We start from the raw sequence: 19,634 nt of genomic DNA on the forward strand, positions 1-19,634 counted from the left end.
GTAGAGAGCAAGAGTATTGTATGAGGACAATTTCAAGGGGTTTTTAGTCAGTGAAGAGACTGTTCAGGAGAAGTATTTGCTTTGGCAAGACCAGTATACCACCATTGGATATTAAGTATCACTTAATTATGGAACACTTTTACTGTCTCACTAATTCTCAGTGGATTTGCTGAACTGGTGTGGATACCTATGGCAATAGAAGCCAGGGCAAACCCTTGACTGAATCAACACCTTTAGAATTACACTGGTATTTTTGACATTTGAATTTGACCCCATGGGAGAGATTTGTCTTTCTAAGAAGTCACTTAGTAAATGATTTAAGGCCATCTTAAATTAGCACGTGCAGATGTCTGAAGGACTTAAATGATTTATGATAAGAGTTGTAGGACTAGCCCAAGGAAAGAAAAAAAAATATCAGAAATTTCTACAGGTTTTTTTTAATATATGTATCATCATTGCTATAGTAGTATAAACATAAAACCCAAGATATTTCAACTGCCAGATGTTAGACTCCAAAGCTAATTAAGTTTAGAGAGCTTAAAGTTTTATCCCTTAGTGAATACTGGACTTAGCATCAGCCTTTAAGTTTATTAAGAAGATGCAATTTTAGGCCTAAGTTAGATGGAGTTGTGACATACCAGTTTGTGTTGAGAGTGATATTAATACTAATCCTCATGGTGCATTGAAATTCTAGATGATTACACTGTCCCAAGACTAGATATACTAACATTGTGTGTAATGGTATAAGCAGAGCTTTAGGTACTGTACCAAGCAGACCTATCAATTAGAGGTCTTTTTTAAAATTGTGTTGCCTTGTAGCTCTTGAGTTGTTACGAGGTGAGTTGTGTGACCTGTGGCTATAAATGATAAAATACCTTGTATAAACAGAAGAGTTGTTTTTGAGCTGGTGCAGTAAAGATTTTTCCTCACTTTTCCAAGGCTGAGTTACTTCAGAAACTGAACCAGAGTGTCTGAGCTATTAGGGCACTTCAGATCTGAGAAAGGGAAAAATCTCCAGCTGCTTGAGACACACTTTGCCTATGACAGCTGGGGCTAGTGCTGCTGGAAGCCACAAGGCAGGAGCCCAGGTTCCCTGGAACTTGTTCTCAGTGCTGCCACAAATCTGCTGTGTGATTTTCATCCTGTAATTTTGAACTGCTCTGTGGTCTGCTGTAGTACAGCATGCAAGAGGGGATGTTGGGCAGAGGCCATGGCCACGCTTGCTCAGCAGTTGCTACAGTCACAACTATGAATAGAAAACCTGCTGAGACTTTCCCAAGGAAAGAAAGTGTGGATCTTTTTGCCTTTCATTGTTCCCTGCCTTTCCAGTGGGACATGAGTCCTGGCTAGCAGGAAACACACTGACCTTCTCCAGAATTTCAGTGTGATGCTTGTCCTTCCTAGCAGCTATGGCTGCTAATAATCTGCCTTGGACAGAGACTATGTATCTCCACTGTTAGCTGGGCTGTGCTCTTTTCCCAACTTACTCCTCTACAGTCTTGCTCCCAAAGCAGGAAGAAGACTTTGCTGCCATGCACAGTTGTAGGGTGATAGGTATTGATATTTGTGAGGAGCTCTGGATGTGGGAAGGGTGTAGAGGAAAGGCAAAGGGTGTTTCGGATATGTTAAAATGAACAGCTGTAGATCATTGTACCTTGTGGAAGTCTGGCTATAGTGCTACAATGGATTACTTGTATGTAGCAAAGTAGGTGGAAACTGCTGAATTCATATCAGGACTGACTGGCTTTTCTGTGGCTATGAGGTGGAAAAATGTGCATTGAATTTCATCTTTGTTCCATGGGTGAGACTGCGGTGGCTTGCCCTGCTGTTGTGCAAGATGTGTTTCTTTGGGCTTAAGTGTTAATTTCAAGCATTCTCTGCTGCCTTCTTTGCTCCTCTGGTTTTCTTTTCTCTCCGCAGTCTGTCCTAACATCTGTTTTTTTATCTTGCATTTTTCAGAATGTGTAGCATAATTATGACAACTGCTTTGATTGTGGATTGTCATTGACCCTTGCTGAAGAAGCACTTTGTCAGTCAGCAAGAATGCATCACTAGCATTGCTGGATTCATTGACTTTTTATCCAACTTTAGACAGCTACAGTTTGTGAAATGGTATCTGCCATATTTTTCCATGCTTTTGACCTACGTCAACAGCTACTTTACCCAACTGTCTTCATCTGTTTTTATGGTGCACACTGGCTGCTGCTACTGTGAGTCAGAGAATACTGATAGGTTAGGAAAATAGCCTGGTGCTTAATTATAATTTTAAAACCCCACAAAATTCTTCTTAAGCTGAATAGTCCAACTTTTGGGGGTCTCACTTCTGTGACTCTGCATTTGGACAGCAGGAGGTGTGCCAACAGTCTTAGTCACCCCCTCCTCCATTCCTGAGTAATGGCTTGGGTCTCAGTTGTTCAGTAACCAGGATGTGGCCCTTGGGTATTGGTATATCCTCCCACACACTTTAATCTAAAATTTATTGACTTTTTGTTTTCATTACAATGTGAAATGCAAAAAGAGAGTGTTGTCAAATGATGTGCTTAAGTAGAGCTTGTGTCACAGAAAATTTCATGATGGGACAGCTAAGGTTTTTGTTAGAATCACAGAATCACAGAATGGTTTGGGTTGGAAAGGACCTTAAAGATCATCTAGTTCCGACACCCCTCCCATGGGCAGGGACACCTTCCACTAGACTACATTGCTCAAAGCCTCATCCAGCCTGGCCTTGAACACTTCCAGGGATGGGGCATCCACAGCCTCTCTGGGCAACTTGTTCCAGTGCCTCACCACCCTCACAGTAAAGAACTTCTTCCTTACATCTAATCTAAATCTACCCTCTTTCAGTTTAAAGCCATCACCCCTTGTCCTATCACTACATGCCCTTGTAAAAAGTCCCTCTCTGGCTTTCTTGTAGGCCCCCTTTAGGTACTGGAGGGTCACTATAAGGTCTCCCTGGAGCCTTCTCTTCTCCAGGCTGAACAGCCCCAAGTCTCTGAGCCTGTCCTCATAGGGGAGGTGCTCCAGACACCTGATCATCTTCATGGCCTTCCTCTGGCCCCACTCAAGCAGGTCCATGTCTTTCTTACGCTGGGTGCCCCAGAGCTGGACACAGTACTCCAGGTGGGGTCTCATAAGAGTGGAGTAGAGGGGGAGAATCACCTCCCTTGACATGATAGCCACACTTCTTTTGACACAGCCCAGGATACAGTTGGCTTTCTGGGCTGTGAGCACACATTGCTGGCCCATGTTCAGTTTTTCATCTACTAATACCCCCAAGTCCTTCTCTGCAGGGCTGCCTTCAACCCATTCTCTGCCCAGCCTGTATTTGTGCTTGGGATTGCCCTGACCCATCTGCAGGACCTTGCACTTGGCCTTGTTGAACTTCATGATGTTTGCACGGGGCCACCTCTCAAGCCTGTCAAGGTCCCTCTGGATGGCATCCCTTCCCTCTAGACTAGGAACTGTAACAATTTTCCTCCTATGGCCTTTCTGGGCCAAGCACAGTCTCATGTTCTATCTGAGAGTGCCAGCCTCACTCCTGTCCTTTTCCAGCTGGGTCTATCAGAACTCACATATATGTGTGTGTTGAGGGTCTTTAGGCAAGTGACAAATGAAATGTGCCAGATGCAGCGTGAGACCATCCCCACAGAGAGGAAGGATGCTCGCCCAGAGCAATTTCTCTGTAGACAAACTCCAAGTAAAAGTGCTGCAATGCTGTCCAGTGCCAGCTTTCCACATGATGAGTGTTGCCCCTTTTGCAGATCTGTCCTAGCTCCATACAGATTCACTGCTTGCTTCGCGATACTTCCATGTCCCCTATCTGGGTTTTCTCTCTCTTTTTATCTTTAATCTGTAGAGTCCCTGGGGCACCTGCTTTCTTGTTATCTGAGCAGGAATTTCTAATTTATTCTTACAGGTGTAGGACAGATTGAGGTGACTGATGGCAGTACAAGGGATAAAGCCATGATTACATTTGGGAGTGGCACCTTCAGCAACTCGTCTTCACAGACTGAAGACCCCACAACTTCATGTTTAATTCTGCAACATAAAAATCATAGATTCTGGTATGAAATGTATAACCTACTTCAGGGTTAGGGTGGGGTTTTTCCCCGTGCATGTTTTCCTCAAAATGGAAAGATTGTACCTTCAGCTTGCCTGTAACTTCTGCTTTATAGTAATGGCATTTTTACATACTGGACTTGACACATTTTTAATCAATTTGAAAATATCTATTGAAGCAGACCCTCTCATGATCTGTTTGAAAAAGTACTCTTTCACAAGAGTGTCTGGTGTTCATATGTTAAAAATCACACTGCTTTGATAAATTGGTGGATTTTTTTTTTCAGCATCTTAATTCTTTTTCCATTTTTCAAACTTTTTTTTCACAGTTTATTACATTGGAGGAGGTCTTACTGCAGCATACTTACATGGGGCTCCTTTCCCAAGAATTCTATTGAATCAATGAGAGTGAAAATGGTAGAAAGTAGTTTTGATTCACACAGAGATAACTCTTCATTATAATTTTTAGCACTTAAAGAGAATAAAAGAGTAGTATGTTTGAATTAGCTCAGAGGAGCTTTTATGCCATAGCACTGTTCCATGCAGGTCTGTGAAGAAGAGCTACATCGTGCACAGAACAACCCTGTGAGTGCTGAAGTGAGGAGACTGGAAATGGTGATTTTTTTAAAATAGTTTGGTCTCCAATCTGGCTTGGCTTTGATTTCTAGACATTCAGGAAATGGAACTTTCGAAGCTGAAGTCAATGGGAAAATGTGCACTGTTCCCCCTCAGTAAGTGTGACTTTATGGAAATGTTAAAATGCACCTCATTGTTTGCATAGAGTCTCCTTTTGGCAAGAAATGGGAATCTGTATAATCAATTACACCAGAGATTTTCCTTCAAGACCTTTGGGTTAGAAAGTGTGGACACTTTTTAAAAGAAAATATTTTTATACAAATGAGCTTTTTTAATACAGAATCAAACAAATCCAAGATACAGCAGGCATTTGACAGTGACGTGTGGATGACTACCCATAAAATAATCAAGGGAAATATATGTCAGAATACTAAAATAACTGCTGAGTCTTGACCTTGTGTTCATTAATGTAACTCAGTGATTGTACAATGTAATTTAAACTGGCAATTTTTTTTGTTCACTTATTAGAGAAAAATCCCAAACCCTATGGTTCAGTGGAGTAAGCTATTCTATTTATATAGCAGTGATATTTTCTGTAAACCAGATTTTATGCACTGACTTCTCAGATGAGAAAATTGTCTTCCTGTGATTTTTTTAAATTATGTTCTAGATGGCTGTATCAGTACATCCTCAAAATAAAGACAATTAATAAGCAGATCTCGGCATAAGGTGTTTGCTAAAAGTCTTCCGGACAAGGCTATAATCAGGGCTGTGATCAGGCATGTTGTGATGTTTTAGGTTACTCCGTCTAGTATCCTGCACTGTCTCCCTCGTAGCAGTGCACAGTCACTGACTGGGAATGGTAATTTTGACTTCTTCCTTTCACTGATGTGGATATCTGTAGTGCACAAAGTGAGTCCTCATATTTTACACTGGGTTTGTCTAGTTTGGAGAAAAGGAGGCTGAGGGGTGACCTCATTGCTCTCTGCAGCTTCCTGAGGAGGGGACATGGAATGGGAGGTGCTGATCTCTTCTCCCTGGGATCCAGTGATAGGATACGTGGGACTGATTCAAAGCTGCACCAGGGGAGGCTTAGGCTGGACATTAGGAAGCATTTCTTTACTGAGAGGGTGGTCAAACACTGGAAAAGGCTTCCTAGAGAGGTGCTTGATGCCCCATGGCTATCAGTGTTTAAGAGGCATTTGGACAATGCCCTTAATAATATGCTTTAACTTGGTCAGCCCTGAATTGGTCAGGCAGTTGGACTAGACGGTTGTTGTAGGTTTCTTCCAACTGAAATGTTCTGTTCTGCTCTGTTCTGTGCTATTCCATTCCATTTCATCATTAGAGAGCTACCTTCAGTATCTTCCTATACACATACTCAGGCAAACATGCCATTTACCCTGCCCTGAATTTGTATGAAATCAACTGACTATTTTACTTACAGTAATTTTATGTATGCATAAAATTGTCATTATGTCTTATGGGAAGACAAGAAATTATGGTTTTTTTTCTGGCTTTGGATCCGATCATGCAATCTGCACAGCCCTTCTGCAAAATTACTCTTTCATATGTTTTCCCTAACTTTGCTAGGAGCCAAGGAAATAGGAATTATGGACAACATCTAGCATGTAATAGGGGCAGGCCCTGCAACAGATACATAATCTGAAGTACAGTCACTTACTTTTTTGTTAAAAGGCAGTAGATAAGATACACAAAAATATTTATCCATACCTCACTAAAATCTAACCATCTACTATACTACAGGCTCACAGATTAACTCAGATGGTATCAGCTCTTGTACAAATATATGCATGTACACAAATACCCACATATATACAAAATTCTTTATGTGTCAGATTATTGTTCCAATAAACTGGAATTGTGCAGTGACACAGTGTTTATGATTGTTTGGACTAAATAACTGTCTGATACGTGTTCTCAATAATGTTGTCTGGAGTAAAGGAAACAGAGAAAAGGAATTAACTGGGCATTTTTTTGAGTCATCAATATATGCATGTATCAGTCTCCAGACTGCTGCCTTTATGTTTCAATCTCTTTAATGGTCAACAGATATTTGCAGCTGAATAGGCAGTAAATAAATGGAGACAACATATTTTCACAGTGAATAGTAAAGAGTTTTGCAATATGTCTTGTCAAGAAAACCCCTTTCATTTATATATATAGAAATGGTATTAGGTTGTTGAAGTTCTGCTTGAACTTGTGTGTTGCACAGGCTCCTGCAATATTTTACACTCTTCTGGCTCCATTTACAAAAGAAAGTGTTTTTTCAAAAACTTCCCACAGTTGCTAATGGTAGTTCTTATAGGAGCCTTGATGCACAGGAGTCCCTAATGCCAAACCAGATGCCCTGGGTCTCTGATTTACAGCTCCTCTAGGCAATAGTAGTGTTGGTGACTACCTTCTTCCATTAACGTTCATGCATCTAAATCAGAGGTAGCAGTGGTGGAAAGTTTAATCCTCTTCTGCCGAGTCTATCTCATTGTTTTTTTCTTTGTGGACACTTTTACAACACTATCACATCCTCAGATTGTGTTGGTGGTAGGCATTTGTAACTCCTCCTTGCAGACTCAAGATGTGAATGGGTTTACGGCATAGAAACATGAGACCCCTCACTCAGTTGAAAATGTGTCTAGCACTGAGACCCAAATCTCATAATAAGGTTTGGAAGGTGGTTCTGTATAAAGCCCTGAAAACCATGGTTGCTTATTCAGACCTGTTGAAGCTTTTTTGTTATTGTTTGAAAAATACTAGTAATAGAAGAGAGGTCCATGATCTATGGTGATCTATGGCAATCCAGGCAGCTGCAGAGTCAGAGATCAAATGGGACGTAGGATGCCTCTCAGTTGGCTTCAGATGTGTTGGGAGGTCTGGGCTACCTGCAAGGAAAGAAACTTTGAAGAAAAACAAGCTTCTGTTGTGAGGGTCTGGAAAAGAAAGCATATATTAGCAGCAAGCGACAAGGAAGTAAGTTTCATTATAAGTCAGTTATAAATCAGCTTTTTTGTGGAGGAGAGATCTAGTTAAGAGGGTTGTTGATCCCACTTTAAAGCAGCCATAAGGCTTAGTGCATACCAGAGTCCTTTGGCTCACCCTCCTTTGGCCTTTGCCCAGATGTGCTACGTGCATCTTACAGGCCTCCAGACTTTGTTACATCAAATGGTGCCTAAGATTGATTAGCTGTCTCCTCCTGCTGAAGGGACCTCTTTATCCTGTAAGATCTGAAGGAGGCAGTTCGCTATCGGCTTCTTGAGAGGGCGTCCACCAAGATGCATTTCAGCTTCAGTTTAAAGAGGAGCACAGTAACCAGGAGAGAAAGGCACAGATCAAATTTCTCAGTTCTCTTAGAAGTGGAAAGGGATCTATGATTGATTGTTCCTGGAAGACTTAACAGAGAAATGGGTTTCAGTGTGGACACTACCTGATAGTCTGTATTCTAAACTGCATGATTTCTCCTCTAGAAGAATACTCTTGACTCTGAAGTTAATTCTTGGGAAGGGGAAGAATTCATTTCTTTTTTATAAAGAAAACCATGAAGCCATGCCAACCTCTATGAGGAATGTCCTAGGAATCCGCTCATGCTGTATTCAGGGATGTCTTCCTGTATTTTCATCTGACCAAGAAGTAGAGGCCAGAGTGGTATGGTAGAGGTGGTAGAGGTACGCAGGGTAAGGATCATGTCCTGGGTTCAGCTGGGATAGAGTTAATTTTTACAGGAACCTGGGAGGTGGGGGGGCATAGCCGGGGCAGCTGACCTGAACTAGCCAAGGAGCTATTCCATACCATGTGACATCATGCTCAGTATATACATGGGGAGTGGGCCGGGGGGAGGGCTCTCCTGCTCTCGACTTTCGGTGGGGGAAGTGGCGGAGCGTCGGGTCCCGGGTGGTGAGCAGTTGCACTGTGCATCACTCTTTTCTGTATACTCTTTCATTAGTACCGTCGTTGTTGTTGTAACTTTTTTTGCGTTGTCCCAGTAAACTGCCCTTATCCCAACCCTCGAGGTTCCAGTTTTTTTTCTTTTCTCTCCTCCGTCTCCCCCCTATCCCACCGGAGGGGGCGGGAGGAGTGAGCGAGCGGCTGCGTGGTCCTTTGTTACCGGCTGGGCTGAAACCACGACAGTCCTTTTTGGCGCCCAACGTGGGGCACGAAGGGTTGAGATAACGACAGATCTGGCCATAGCGTGTTTGAAACAAATTTGTCATACGCATTCCTTATATTAGATAAATAGATGTTAGTCACAATGTTGATTAATTTGTTTACATGGTGGCGTTTTGTAGGTCCTTATATGCTCTATGTATTGCCTGTAGTTACGTTTCTCACCTCTGGGAGAGTGATTGGGATTATCATTTTGCTGTACTGGGCAATGTCGACTTGTGAAATGATTACATCACTGGTCATGAGGTTAAGCTGGTATCTGTATGAGGCAGTGATATCATTTCCATACTTTGGGCACCTTCTATCGGATTTTATTGGTAATTACAGCCAATCCATGGGGGAGTTAGGGGGGGATACTTCCCCCCGTCCGTTCGCCTCCCTTTTCTCCTTCCGACTAATTACAACAGCTTTTGAGAACTTTGAATATCCTTGGGATGCACAAGCCACTGTGCTGTTAGTGCTATGCCTCCTGAATATGTTTCAGGTCTTGTTTAGGGCTACAAAAAGGCTCTTTAAGAGTACCACCCAGAGATCTGCCCCAAAGCTGGATATTCATGGGTGGCACGGCATGTGGGAGGATATGGGCAGGTATCTAGAGAACTTCTCACCCCCAGTGGCTTGGAAGTTCACTCCTGAACAACTACAGAACCCTCATGAAGTGGTAGAATATTTGAAAGAAAAATGCTGTGGCTATTCCAAAGACGTACAACTCGCTGCACTGTGCTGGGCCCTGGCCAGTATCTACCAAACACTGCTTGATATTATGCAGCACCCTCAGGGAGAAAAGGGGGAAAAGATGGAAAACAGGGCAGCAGGCACTGTGGCTAGCCCTACCCCGGCAACAGGCACCGTGGCTACCCCAACCCCGGCAACAGGCACCGTGGCTACCCCTACCCCGGCAACAGGCAGCGCGGCTACCCCAACCGCAGTGACAGATACTGCGGCTAAACCAGAGAACCAACCTGTGCCGGTATCAGCCGCCCCTGTACAGAAAAAGAAACACACAAAGAAATCAGTTCGCTCAGTGAGAGATGAAGATGAACCAGGGTCATCACGAGAACAGGAGGAAGAGGCAGAACCTGAAATAATCACCCGATCTCTATCCCTGAGTGAGTTGCGTGACATGCGAAAAGATTTTAGCCGCCACCCAGGTGAGCACATTGTTACCTGGCTGCTCCGATGCTGGGATAATGGGGCTAGTAGTGTGGAATTAGAGGGTAAGGAAGCCAAGCAGTTGGGATCTCTGTCTAGGGAAGGGGGCATCGACAAGGCGATTGGGAGAAAAACACAAGTCCTCAGCCTCTGGAGGCGACTTCTGTTAGGTGTAAAGGAAAGATACCCCTTCAAGGATGAAGTTACATGTCACCAAGGCAAGTGGACCACCATGGAGAGAGGTATCCAGTACCTGAGGGAATTAGCCGTGCTGGAGGTGATTTATAATGATCCAGAAAATGCGCAGTCACCCATAGACCCAGATGATGTCCAATGCACACAACCCATGTGGCGGAAGTTTCTACGAAGTGCACCACCAACCTATGCCAACTCATTGGCAGTAATGTCCTGGAAAGAAGGCCATGGACAAACGGTGGATGAATTGGCTGTCCAACTCCGGCAATACGAAGGAAGTCTCTCTTCCTCCCTACGGGCCTGTGTCTCGGCTGTAGAGGAATTGTCCCGAGAGTTCCAGCAATTCAAAGTGGATATGTCTTCCTCCCCACCTGTACAGGCCCGCATCGCAGCTATTGGGAGTAAGCATTCCTCTGCCCAAGAGAGAGGAGAGAGAAAGTACACACGACGGGCTAACCTGTGGTTTTACCTGCGCGACCATGGAGAGGACATGAGGAAGTGGGATGGAAAACCTACCTCAGTCCTGGATGCACGGGTACGGGAGTTGCGAGAAAAAGCAACCAGGAAAGAGGATTCTTCTTGGAAAACTGCTGCTCCAGTTTCCTGTGAGGAGTCCCCCAGATGCAGTAGATGGGCTGATCACATTTCTGATCCTCTTGAAGGGACTTCTGATTCACGGGTGCGAAAAGTGAGTAACGAATATTCTAACCAGGATTAGAGGGGCCCTGCCTCCAGCCAGGTGGAGGAGAGGGACAACCGAGTCTACTGGACAGTGTGGATTCGATGGCCTGGCACATCAGACCCACAGGAATATAAGGCTCTAGTAGACACTGGTGCACAATGCACCCTAATGCCATCAAGTTATAAAGGGGCAGAACCCATCTGTATCTCTGGTGTGACAGGGGGATCCCAAGAGCTAACCGTATTAGAAGCTGAAATGAGTCTAACCGGGAATGACTGGCATAAACACCCCATTGCAACTGGCCCAGAGGCCCCGTGCATCCTTGGTATAGATTATCTCAGGAGGGGATATTTCAAGGACCCAAAAGGGTACCGTTGGGCTTTTGGTATAGCTGCATTGGAGACGGAGGAGATTGAACAGCTGTCTACCCTGCCTGGTCTCTCTCAAGACCCTTCGGTTGTGGGGTTGCTGAAGGTTGAAGAACAACAGGTGCCAATTGCTACCACGATGGTGCACCGGCGGCAATATCGCACCAACCGAGATTCCCTGATCCCCATCCATAAGCTGATTTGCCAATTGGAGAGTCAAGGAGTGATCAGCAAGACTCACTCACCCTTTAATAGTCCCATATGGCCCGTGCGGAAATCTAATGGGGAATGGAGACTAACAGTAGACTATCGTGGGCTGAATGAAGTCACGCCACCGCTGAGCGCTGCTGTGCCAGATATGTTAGAGCTTCAATATGAACTGGAATCAAAGGCAGCTAAGTGGTATGCCACAATTGACATTGCTAATGCATTTTTTTCCATCCCTTTGGCAGCGCAGAGGTAAACTCATCTGGGCTGCCGCACTGTGGCAAGATATTGCTGTTCGGATAGAGAAGCTAGTGGTAAAAGTACGCCACGTAGATGCTCATGTACCCAAGAGTCGGGCCACTGAAGAACATCAAAACAACCAGCAGGCAGATCAGGCCGCCAAGATTGAAGTGTCTCAGGTGGACCTGGACTGGCAACGTAGGGGCGAGCTATTTATGGCTCAGTGGGCCCATGATACCTCGGGCCATCAGGGAAGAGATGCAACATATAGATGGGCTCGCGATCGAGGGGTGGACTTAACCATGGACACTATCGCACAGGTTATCCATGAATGTGAAACATGTGCTGCAATTAAGCAAGCCAAGCGACTGAAACCCCTGTCGTATGGAGGGCGATGGCTGAAATATAAACAGTGGGAGGCCTGGCAGATTGACTATATCACACTCCCACGAACCCGCCAAGGCAAGTGCCATGTGCTTACAATGGTGGAAGCAACCACTGGATGGCTGGAAACATATCCTGTGTCCCACGCCACTGCCCAGAACACTATCCTGGGCCTTGAAGAGAAAGTCTTATGGCAACACGGTACCCCAGAAAGAATCGAGTCAGACAACGGGACTCACTTCCGAAACAACCTCATAGACACCTGGGCCAAAGAACATGGCATTGAGTGGGTATATCACATCCCTTATCACGCACCAGCCTCCGGAAAAATCGAACGATACAATGGACTGCTGAAAACTACATTGAGAGCAATGGGGGGTGGAACTTTCAAACATTGGGATACACATTTAACAAAAGCCACCTGGTTAGTTAATACTAGAGGATCCACCAATCGGGCGGGCCCCGCCCAACCAAGACTTCCACATACTGTAGAAGGGGATAAAGTTCCTGTAGTGCACATGAGGAGTATGTTAGGAAAGACAGTCTGGGTTAGTCCTCCCTCACGCAGAGACAAACCCATCCAAGGGGTGGTTTTTGCTCAGGGACCTGGGTACACCTGGTGGGTGATGCAGAAGGATGGGGAAGTTCGATGTGTACCTCAGGGAGATTTGATTTTGGGAGAGAAAAGCCAGTGAACTAGGCTGTATGATATTTAACTGCTAAATAACCTGCCAATGTATGTCATTGTATCTATAGTGTCTATATGCCATATCAAGGGTATTACTGTAAGAATTACCCAAATGACTGAAGAATGGACTTTGAAACTGAGCCAAGAACAACAGTGATAGAACTTGAACTGGCGCCCAGCAATTTCCTCAAGATCAACATCTTCGACCTGCAGACCAAGGGTGTGGGTTGCATCAAATGTACCAGCCAGAAGTTCCAGAGACAGCATACAACAACCCAACACCTCACACCATCTCTCTTATCCTGAAGAAGTGTTACAACAGATGGAGCCTCAAAGTCATGGACTAAATAAAATTGATGGACACATTGGAGGGATAACCCATTGACTAAGGGAATACTATTTGTATGTGTGTGTGTGTGTGTGTGTGGGGGGTGTCCATATACATATATATCTATATATAAGACAAGGAAAGTGGTAGCGGTTGATTGGAAAATGTAGGATCTGGGCATGATGTAAATGGTATAGAATAAGGGGTGGATAATGTCCTGGGTTCAGCTGGGATAGAGTTAATTTTTACAGGAACCTGGGAGGTGGGGGGGCATAGCCGGGGCAGCTGACCTGAACTAGCCAAGGAGCTATTCCATACCATGTGACATCATGCTCAGTATATACATGGGGAGTGGGCCGGGGGGAGGGCTCTCCTGCTCTCGACTTTCGGTGGGGGAAGTGGCGGAGCGTCGGGTCCCGGGTGGTGAGCAGTTGCACTGTGCATCACTCTTTTCTGTATACTCTTTCATTAGTACCGTCGTTGTTGTTGTAACTTTTTTTGCGTTGTCCCAGTAAACTGCCCTTATCCCAACCCTCGAGGTTCCAGTTTTTTTTCTTTTCTCTCCTCCGTCTCCCCCCTATCCCACCGGAGGGGGCGGGAGGAGTGAGCGAGCGGCTGCGTGGTCCTTTGTTACCGGCTGGGCTGAAACCACGACAGATCACAAGCAAAATTTCTGTTAATGTCAATGTATCTATGTCTGTCTAAGGATTTGAAGCTGAGTTGTGGATGCACAGTAAGGAGATCAGCCTGCTAAGGGAAAACATTAATACCATCTCTGACAAGTAACAAAGAAATACGTGAGCTGAGAGTAAACTTCTTTTATATATTTCTGTGTTTGTGTGCATACACAGATATTCATAAACAGCACAAATAAAAGGTGCAGAGTTGGCTGCTGGTAGGAAATGGCTGTCTTGCTTGGAGAGAGGTGAATTGAATTTTTATAGTTATATCCCATGAAACAATTCAGCAGAAATATGAGCTGCCAGGAAGCTAGGTGTGTGTAAATATAACTTGGGTTTCTCTGTGGATAGTTTATATTATTTTCATTTATAAAAACTAGGTCCCATTTAGAATAGCTAATGCAGAAATAACTGCAGAGTCCTGTCTGCTCTAAGGTTGATGTCACTTTTGGCATCGCCCTTTCTGGATGTGTCATGAATCTTTGAAGAGGTGTCAGACAACAGAATTAGATTTTTAACCCTTATATTTATTTTCCTGTTTCAAGCTCTTTTGTTCTTGACCTGTTGCTCAGTACCCAGCTGTTTCTCCTGGGGGAGAACTTAGTATAAAACAAAGTTCCAGAGTACCTGGCTGCAAGAATCTTGACAAAGAGTGACTTTGCTAAAAATAATTTTGTTTTTTTCACTCCAAGTGGTGAAGGTTATTTAGATACTGGTTAAGCAAAATGGTTGAATATTTTTCTGAATGTTTTTACTTTCAGGAACAGACTTAAATAAAAATTAAGAAAAAGAAACCAAACCACCACCCCCATCAGAAATTTAATTAATTTCTCATTGTAATATACTGTTATATTTTGTAAAAGTAATTGGTTATATAAATTTGAAAGAGGCACTAGTCTAATAATGAAAAATAATAAAATAATAACATTCAAAGGATGATATCCAATGAAGTCCTTCTAGCAGGGGTTTTAAGTAGTTGTTCAGGGAGATTTGTAACACTAAATTGGACATATTCCTTAGTGAACAGTATGCCAAGGTGAGCTGTGCGTTCACACTGCCAAAATGAACTCTTTAACATGAAATATGTCTTGGACTATGGTAATGGGAAACTTCCCAAGATTTCACACATTTCTTGATAATCTCCACGGAACCCTAACACTTTCCATATGTTTTCCTGGTTGGCAGGTGGAGTGGATACAACAGCAGGTGGTTAAAAGAAGGATAAAGAGGGATTATAAACCTGGTGGTACCCAATCCACTTATTTCAATGATCCCAAGTGGCCAAGCATGTGGTACATGGTAAGTACATACAGGGTCATTGGCTCTGTTTCATGCTAGCGTTTAGGTGTCTGCTGTGATATTTTGAAAAGGGGCAGAATAGTATGTTCAGAAAAAGCAAATTTTGGGTTTTTTATGTAACTAATGAAGGTCTGTAAACGCCTTACAAGTATTATAAAGAATTCCCTGTGGGCCCTGCAATAGGAAACATTTATTAATGCATTCATTCATGAATGCTTCCTATTGCAAAATGTCTTGGGAATTACTTATTAGAGGATAAACTTTCAGCAATGAGAATGGAAAGAACTTAGCCACAATCTGTGAGAGCAGTGAAACCACTTGTTTTCAATGTTTCCCATTCAGTGTTTCCAACATCAGTGTGATGTAAATGTCTTGTGTCCTGAAACGGGAGGAAAGATCCGCTAACACTGACTGTTCAATGTTATAATTACACTCTTTTTAGTAATGAACCATTGCATTGTTGAAATAGATGGATTGTTTCTGCTCTTTCCTGTCTGACATGAGTTGCATGTTTTCTGAGCAAATTTTTTTTTTTTTTTTTTTGACTGATAGTCACACCTAAGGCCTGGAGTGAAACTTTTCTTTTCATGGTGTTTTTAAAAATCTACGCATTTTGCCTAGGAAAGTGGAAATCATAGAATCTTAGAATAGTTTGTGTTGGACGGGACCTCTAAATGTCATCAAGTCCAACCCCCCTGCAATGAGCAGGGACATCTTCAACTCAGTCAGGTTACTCAGAGCCCTGTCCATTCTGACCTTGAATGTTTCCAGGGATGGGGCATCTGTTCCAGAATTTAACCACGCTCATTATAAAAAATGTCTTCCTTATATCTAGTCTGAATCTACCCTCTTTTAGTTTAAAATGATTACCCCTTGTCCTATCACAACAGGCCCTACTAAAAAGTCTGTCCCCATCTTTCTTATAAGCCCCCTTTAGGTACTGAAATGCTGCTATAAGTTCTCCCTTGGAGTCTTCTCTTCTCCAGGCTGAACAACCCCAACTCTCTGAGCCTGTCCTCATAGGAGAGGCGTTCCAGCCCTCTGATCATTTTTGTGGCCCTCCTCTGGACCTGCTCTAACAGGTCCACATCTTTCCTGTGCTGAGGACTCCAGAGCTGGACACAGTACTCCAGAGCAGAGTAGAGGGGGAGAATCACCTCCCTCGACATGCTGGCCATGCTTCTTTTGATGCAGCCCGGGATATGGTTGGTTTTCTGGGCTGCAAGTGCACTTTGCAGGCTCATGTCTACTTTTTATCCACCAGTGAAATGAAAAGTTGTATTTATTAGGCAATGACTCCAGCTGACATGTCTCCATTTGGGCTGATAAAAGACTTGCTCTCTTTCTCTACTGTCCTGTTGATGTAGTTCTAAATCCCTACACATTGTTTTCTCACTACGTCACCTATGTTGCTGGCAGTGAGACACTCAGGAGGTTTTATAACTTGATAGATTGAATTGCTTCAGACAGGGAGGAGAATATGCCTTTCTGGCAGCAATATGTAAGATAATTTTCCTGTAAGTAGATGCTCTCTTTTCAGGTATTTTGTTACTTCCAAAGCATTAGTTTAGTATTTCAGGTGAATGAACAAGATTGTCCTAACACAGCTTTAAAAATATTTTAAAGTTTTTATTCATTTCATTTTGGCTTGTGATTCATTGTTGCATACATTGAAAAACAAAAAAATGCCATAGGTAATTTGCAACTAACAGTAAACAGTTGCTGTTAGTAAACTCAGTCAGAAGTCCTTATCTTCATGGATATATCATATGAGCATGCTGTCAGTCAGAAAGTCTAGTACCTTTGCTATTCAGTTTCCTGAATTCTTGTATTTTAATGACAGGCTAAGTAATAACTTTACTTCCAAAATTCCTCTTATTTTCATTAAAGAACTGTACTACTGAGTTTTCTTTTCCAATGGAAAAATTGTTCCATGTTACTCTTTCTGAGCTATTGGAGATCTATGTCTTTCAGGCAGTAACTCTTCTCACAGTAGAAATCTATTTCATTTCTGTTTAATCAGAGTACTGGGTTGATGTAGCTAAGGGGTTTTTTACCTGTTCATTGTCCACTTTCAAAACAGCTTTTATCCATAATGTAGCTCTTTTCAGTTGTTTGTGAAAGCTGTATTATTTTGGGTCATGCGATCATGGCAGGTCTTTTTCCCAGTTTATTGAAATGTGTACTTCTCTGTCTCCTGTAATATGTATGTTTATTCAGTCTGCCTATCCTATAAATATGTGCATAAGGTGATAGACAGATTCCAATAAATGGCAGTAGATCGTGATTGTGTCCTGCCAGTTCTCATTTTTAAAAAAAATTTTTCAGCATTTTTAATTGAAACTAAAAAACAACTGATTTATCTTTAGGTAGTCTGCTGTTATTGCTACAGACTTTCAGCTCTGTGTTAGACTAAAAAGAGGGAGGCCAAATTTCAAGAGAATAATACTAGTCAAGCAAAAGCCCACTATACTTTGTGTAGGGTAGCTTATGTAATTTTGCTCCTAGATTTGTATAGAAGGTTTTTAGAACCACCATAGCTTTTGGATGGAACTAGATTAGTGGGGTGCTTTTTAACTGATGATAGATGCTTATAGCGGTTGCCTCTAATTTTGTTCAGGAAGGTAGCAGTCTCCTATTTATAAATCAGTTGTGTTGCCTAGCCACACTGCTTCACAGCTGCCCCACAATTGCCAGTCTAAAACAGAAAGCACTTTAGGGCAGCAAATGGACTTTACTGTTTGTCTTGTACAACTTTCAGAGTATTGTCATTTCTATACCTGTGGAAGAAAGTCCTCACTTGCAGACCCATTGGGAAGGGGCTGTTCCTGGCTGGTTGCATCTGCCTCTACTGAATAACTCTGTGTATTTGAAACATCTTTAGTGGTAGTGGTTTGGTGACATTTGTTGAGAGAGATCAGTAAAGTATTAGCGAGTATGCTATCTCAGCAGAGAGAATAACTAAAAATATGTGAATGGGTTGACTTCAGGACTGACTTGGGTCATTACCAGATATCCTCATATGACTGTATTTGTGATTGTAACCATATCTACTTTTGTTAATCTTATTTACCCTTGTAAGTTGAAGGGAAAAAAAAGGAATTCAAGGCTAGTTAATGGTTTCAGTCATTGCTATGTCAGAAAGAGGTTTTTACGTTGCTGACCGCAGACATGTTATTGAGAAAGTAATAAAGTATTATCACGTACAGGTTTGTGTTTGGATTAATAAGTAACTTCGTTGTGGGTTAAGATTGATACCTTTGGCCGTTGAACTGGCATAATCTCTAACAGGGCCATAAATGTAGCTCGGATTTGTTGACACAAGTCCTTTTATTCAAAGACTTTGTCAAGCAATATCTGATTGATGCTTTTCCTCCCCTAGCTTTTTCTTCACAAGTACCACCCCTTGTAATTTTAATTGTCTGGGCAAGAAATATTACATTTTTATTTGTGTGATATCCATGACAAGGAGTTACAAGGGGGATTCAGGCCTTCTTTCTCCTTTGGGCCATCACAAAGTTTAAAAGTATCTCTCAAGAGCTATTTTGTAAACAAATTAAAAGGTCTTTTTTAATCACTCCATTTTTCTCCATTTACTCTAAACACATTCCTAGAAAGAGCAGAGAGATTAGGAATATAGTTATTTAGCACCTTATGGTTCTTTGGAAGATGAAGCAGACAGAGCTTCCAGAGCCACTCATCACCTGAACAAGTATACTTGTACTTTTCATTACCAAGGGATTATCTATTGAGAATATACAGTTTCTCATGCTTTCTAGTAACAAGGAAAAGGCAATTTTCTTCTGACTTCTCTCTCTCAAAGCAAGGAAAGTTGGAAAAAAAACCCAACTGCTTTATCATGACCTCTGAATCCTGAGGCATCTGTGCTTAAGAGTAAAATAGAGTATTTTTATAGATCAAGTAACATGTGAAACTTCACCTGTTCAACTGTTATTCGAAACTGACCTACACAATTGGGTGCAGCTTGCTCAGAATGAACTGATATCAAAGAAATAAAATCAAAGGGAAAGATGGTCCCTGGTTAACATCCCTTTCCAAATTTTGAGTCAGGAGAGAGCTAAGTTCTGTATGCCATCCCCAGACCTCAGCTATCTTTGTATCATCGTGTTCTATCTAATAAGTTTCTTCTCTTTCATTGACATTGACAAAATAACCTGTTTGTCAACTGCATGAACTATATACAATCAGTTTGCATAACTGAAAGAGGTCAAAGTCAACCCTGAAGCCCTATTGCTATCTGAAACTGTTTTACTTAACTTGTAATAACAACAAACAGTGTCTTTGGAATGACCAAGGGGACTTTGTGCCTAACCAATTTCACTGTACATGCCAGTTGGTTTAATGAGTTTCCTCATCTTGCCTGCATGGAAAAATGTTCATAAAAACTAGAGCAGATAAATATACAAAAAAAAAAAAACCAAACACAAAGATGTGGTTAATGTAACTAACTTTGACTTTAATAGACTTCAGTCACAAGGCTCTCCTTGCTGACCATTTCTTTTTGCTCCCCACTTCAGAAGAGCTTCATAGTGGTCAGCTGAAACTGGAATCACATGGGCACACAAGCACAGCTTGC

General features: G+C 42.6%; 1 protein-coding gene across 2 annotated transcripts in view; it reads left to right on the forward strand.

The window, feature by feature from the left end:
* Positions 1-19,634, forward strand: part of PCSK5 (proprotein convertase subtilisin/kexin type 5) — a 261,404-nt gene that overhangs the window by 40,543 nt on the left and 201,227 nt on the right. For both annotated transcript variants that reach the window (XM_030004192.2, XM_030004193.2), the window contains exon 3: positions 14,924-15,037. In XM_030004192.2, coding sequence (XP_029860052.1) covers positions 14,924-15,037 — 114 coding nt within the window. The remainder of the gene's footprint in view (positions 1-14,923; positions 15,038-19,634) is intronic.

This window comes from Aquila chrysaetos, chromosome Z (genome assembly GCF_900496995.4).
Source record: "Aquila chrysaetos chrysaetos chromosome Z, bAquChr1.4, whole genome shotgun sequence".
Taxonomy (NCBI): domain Eukaryota; kingdom Metazoa; phylum Chordata; class Aves; order Accipitriformes; family Accipitridae; genus Aquila; species Aquila chrysaetos.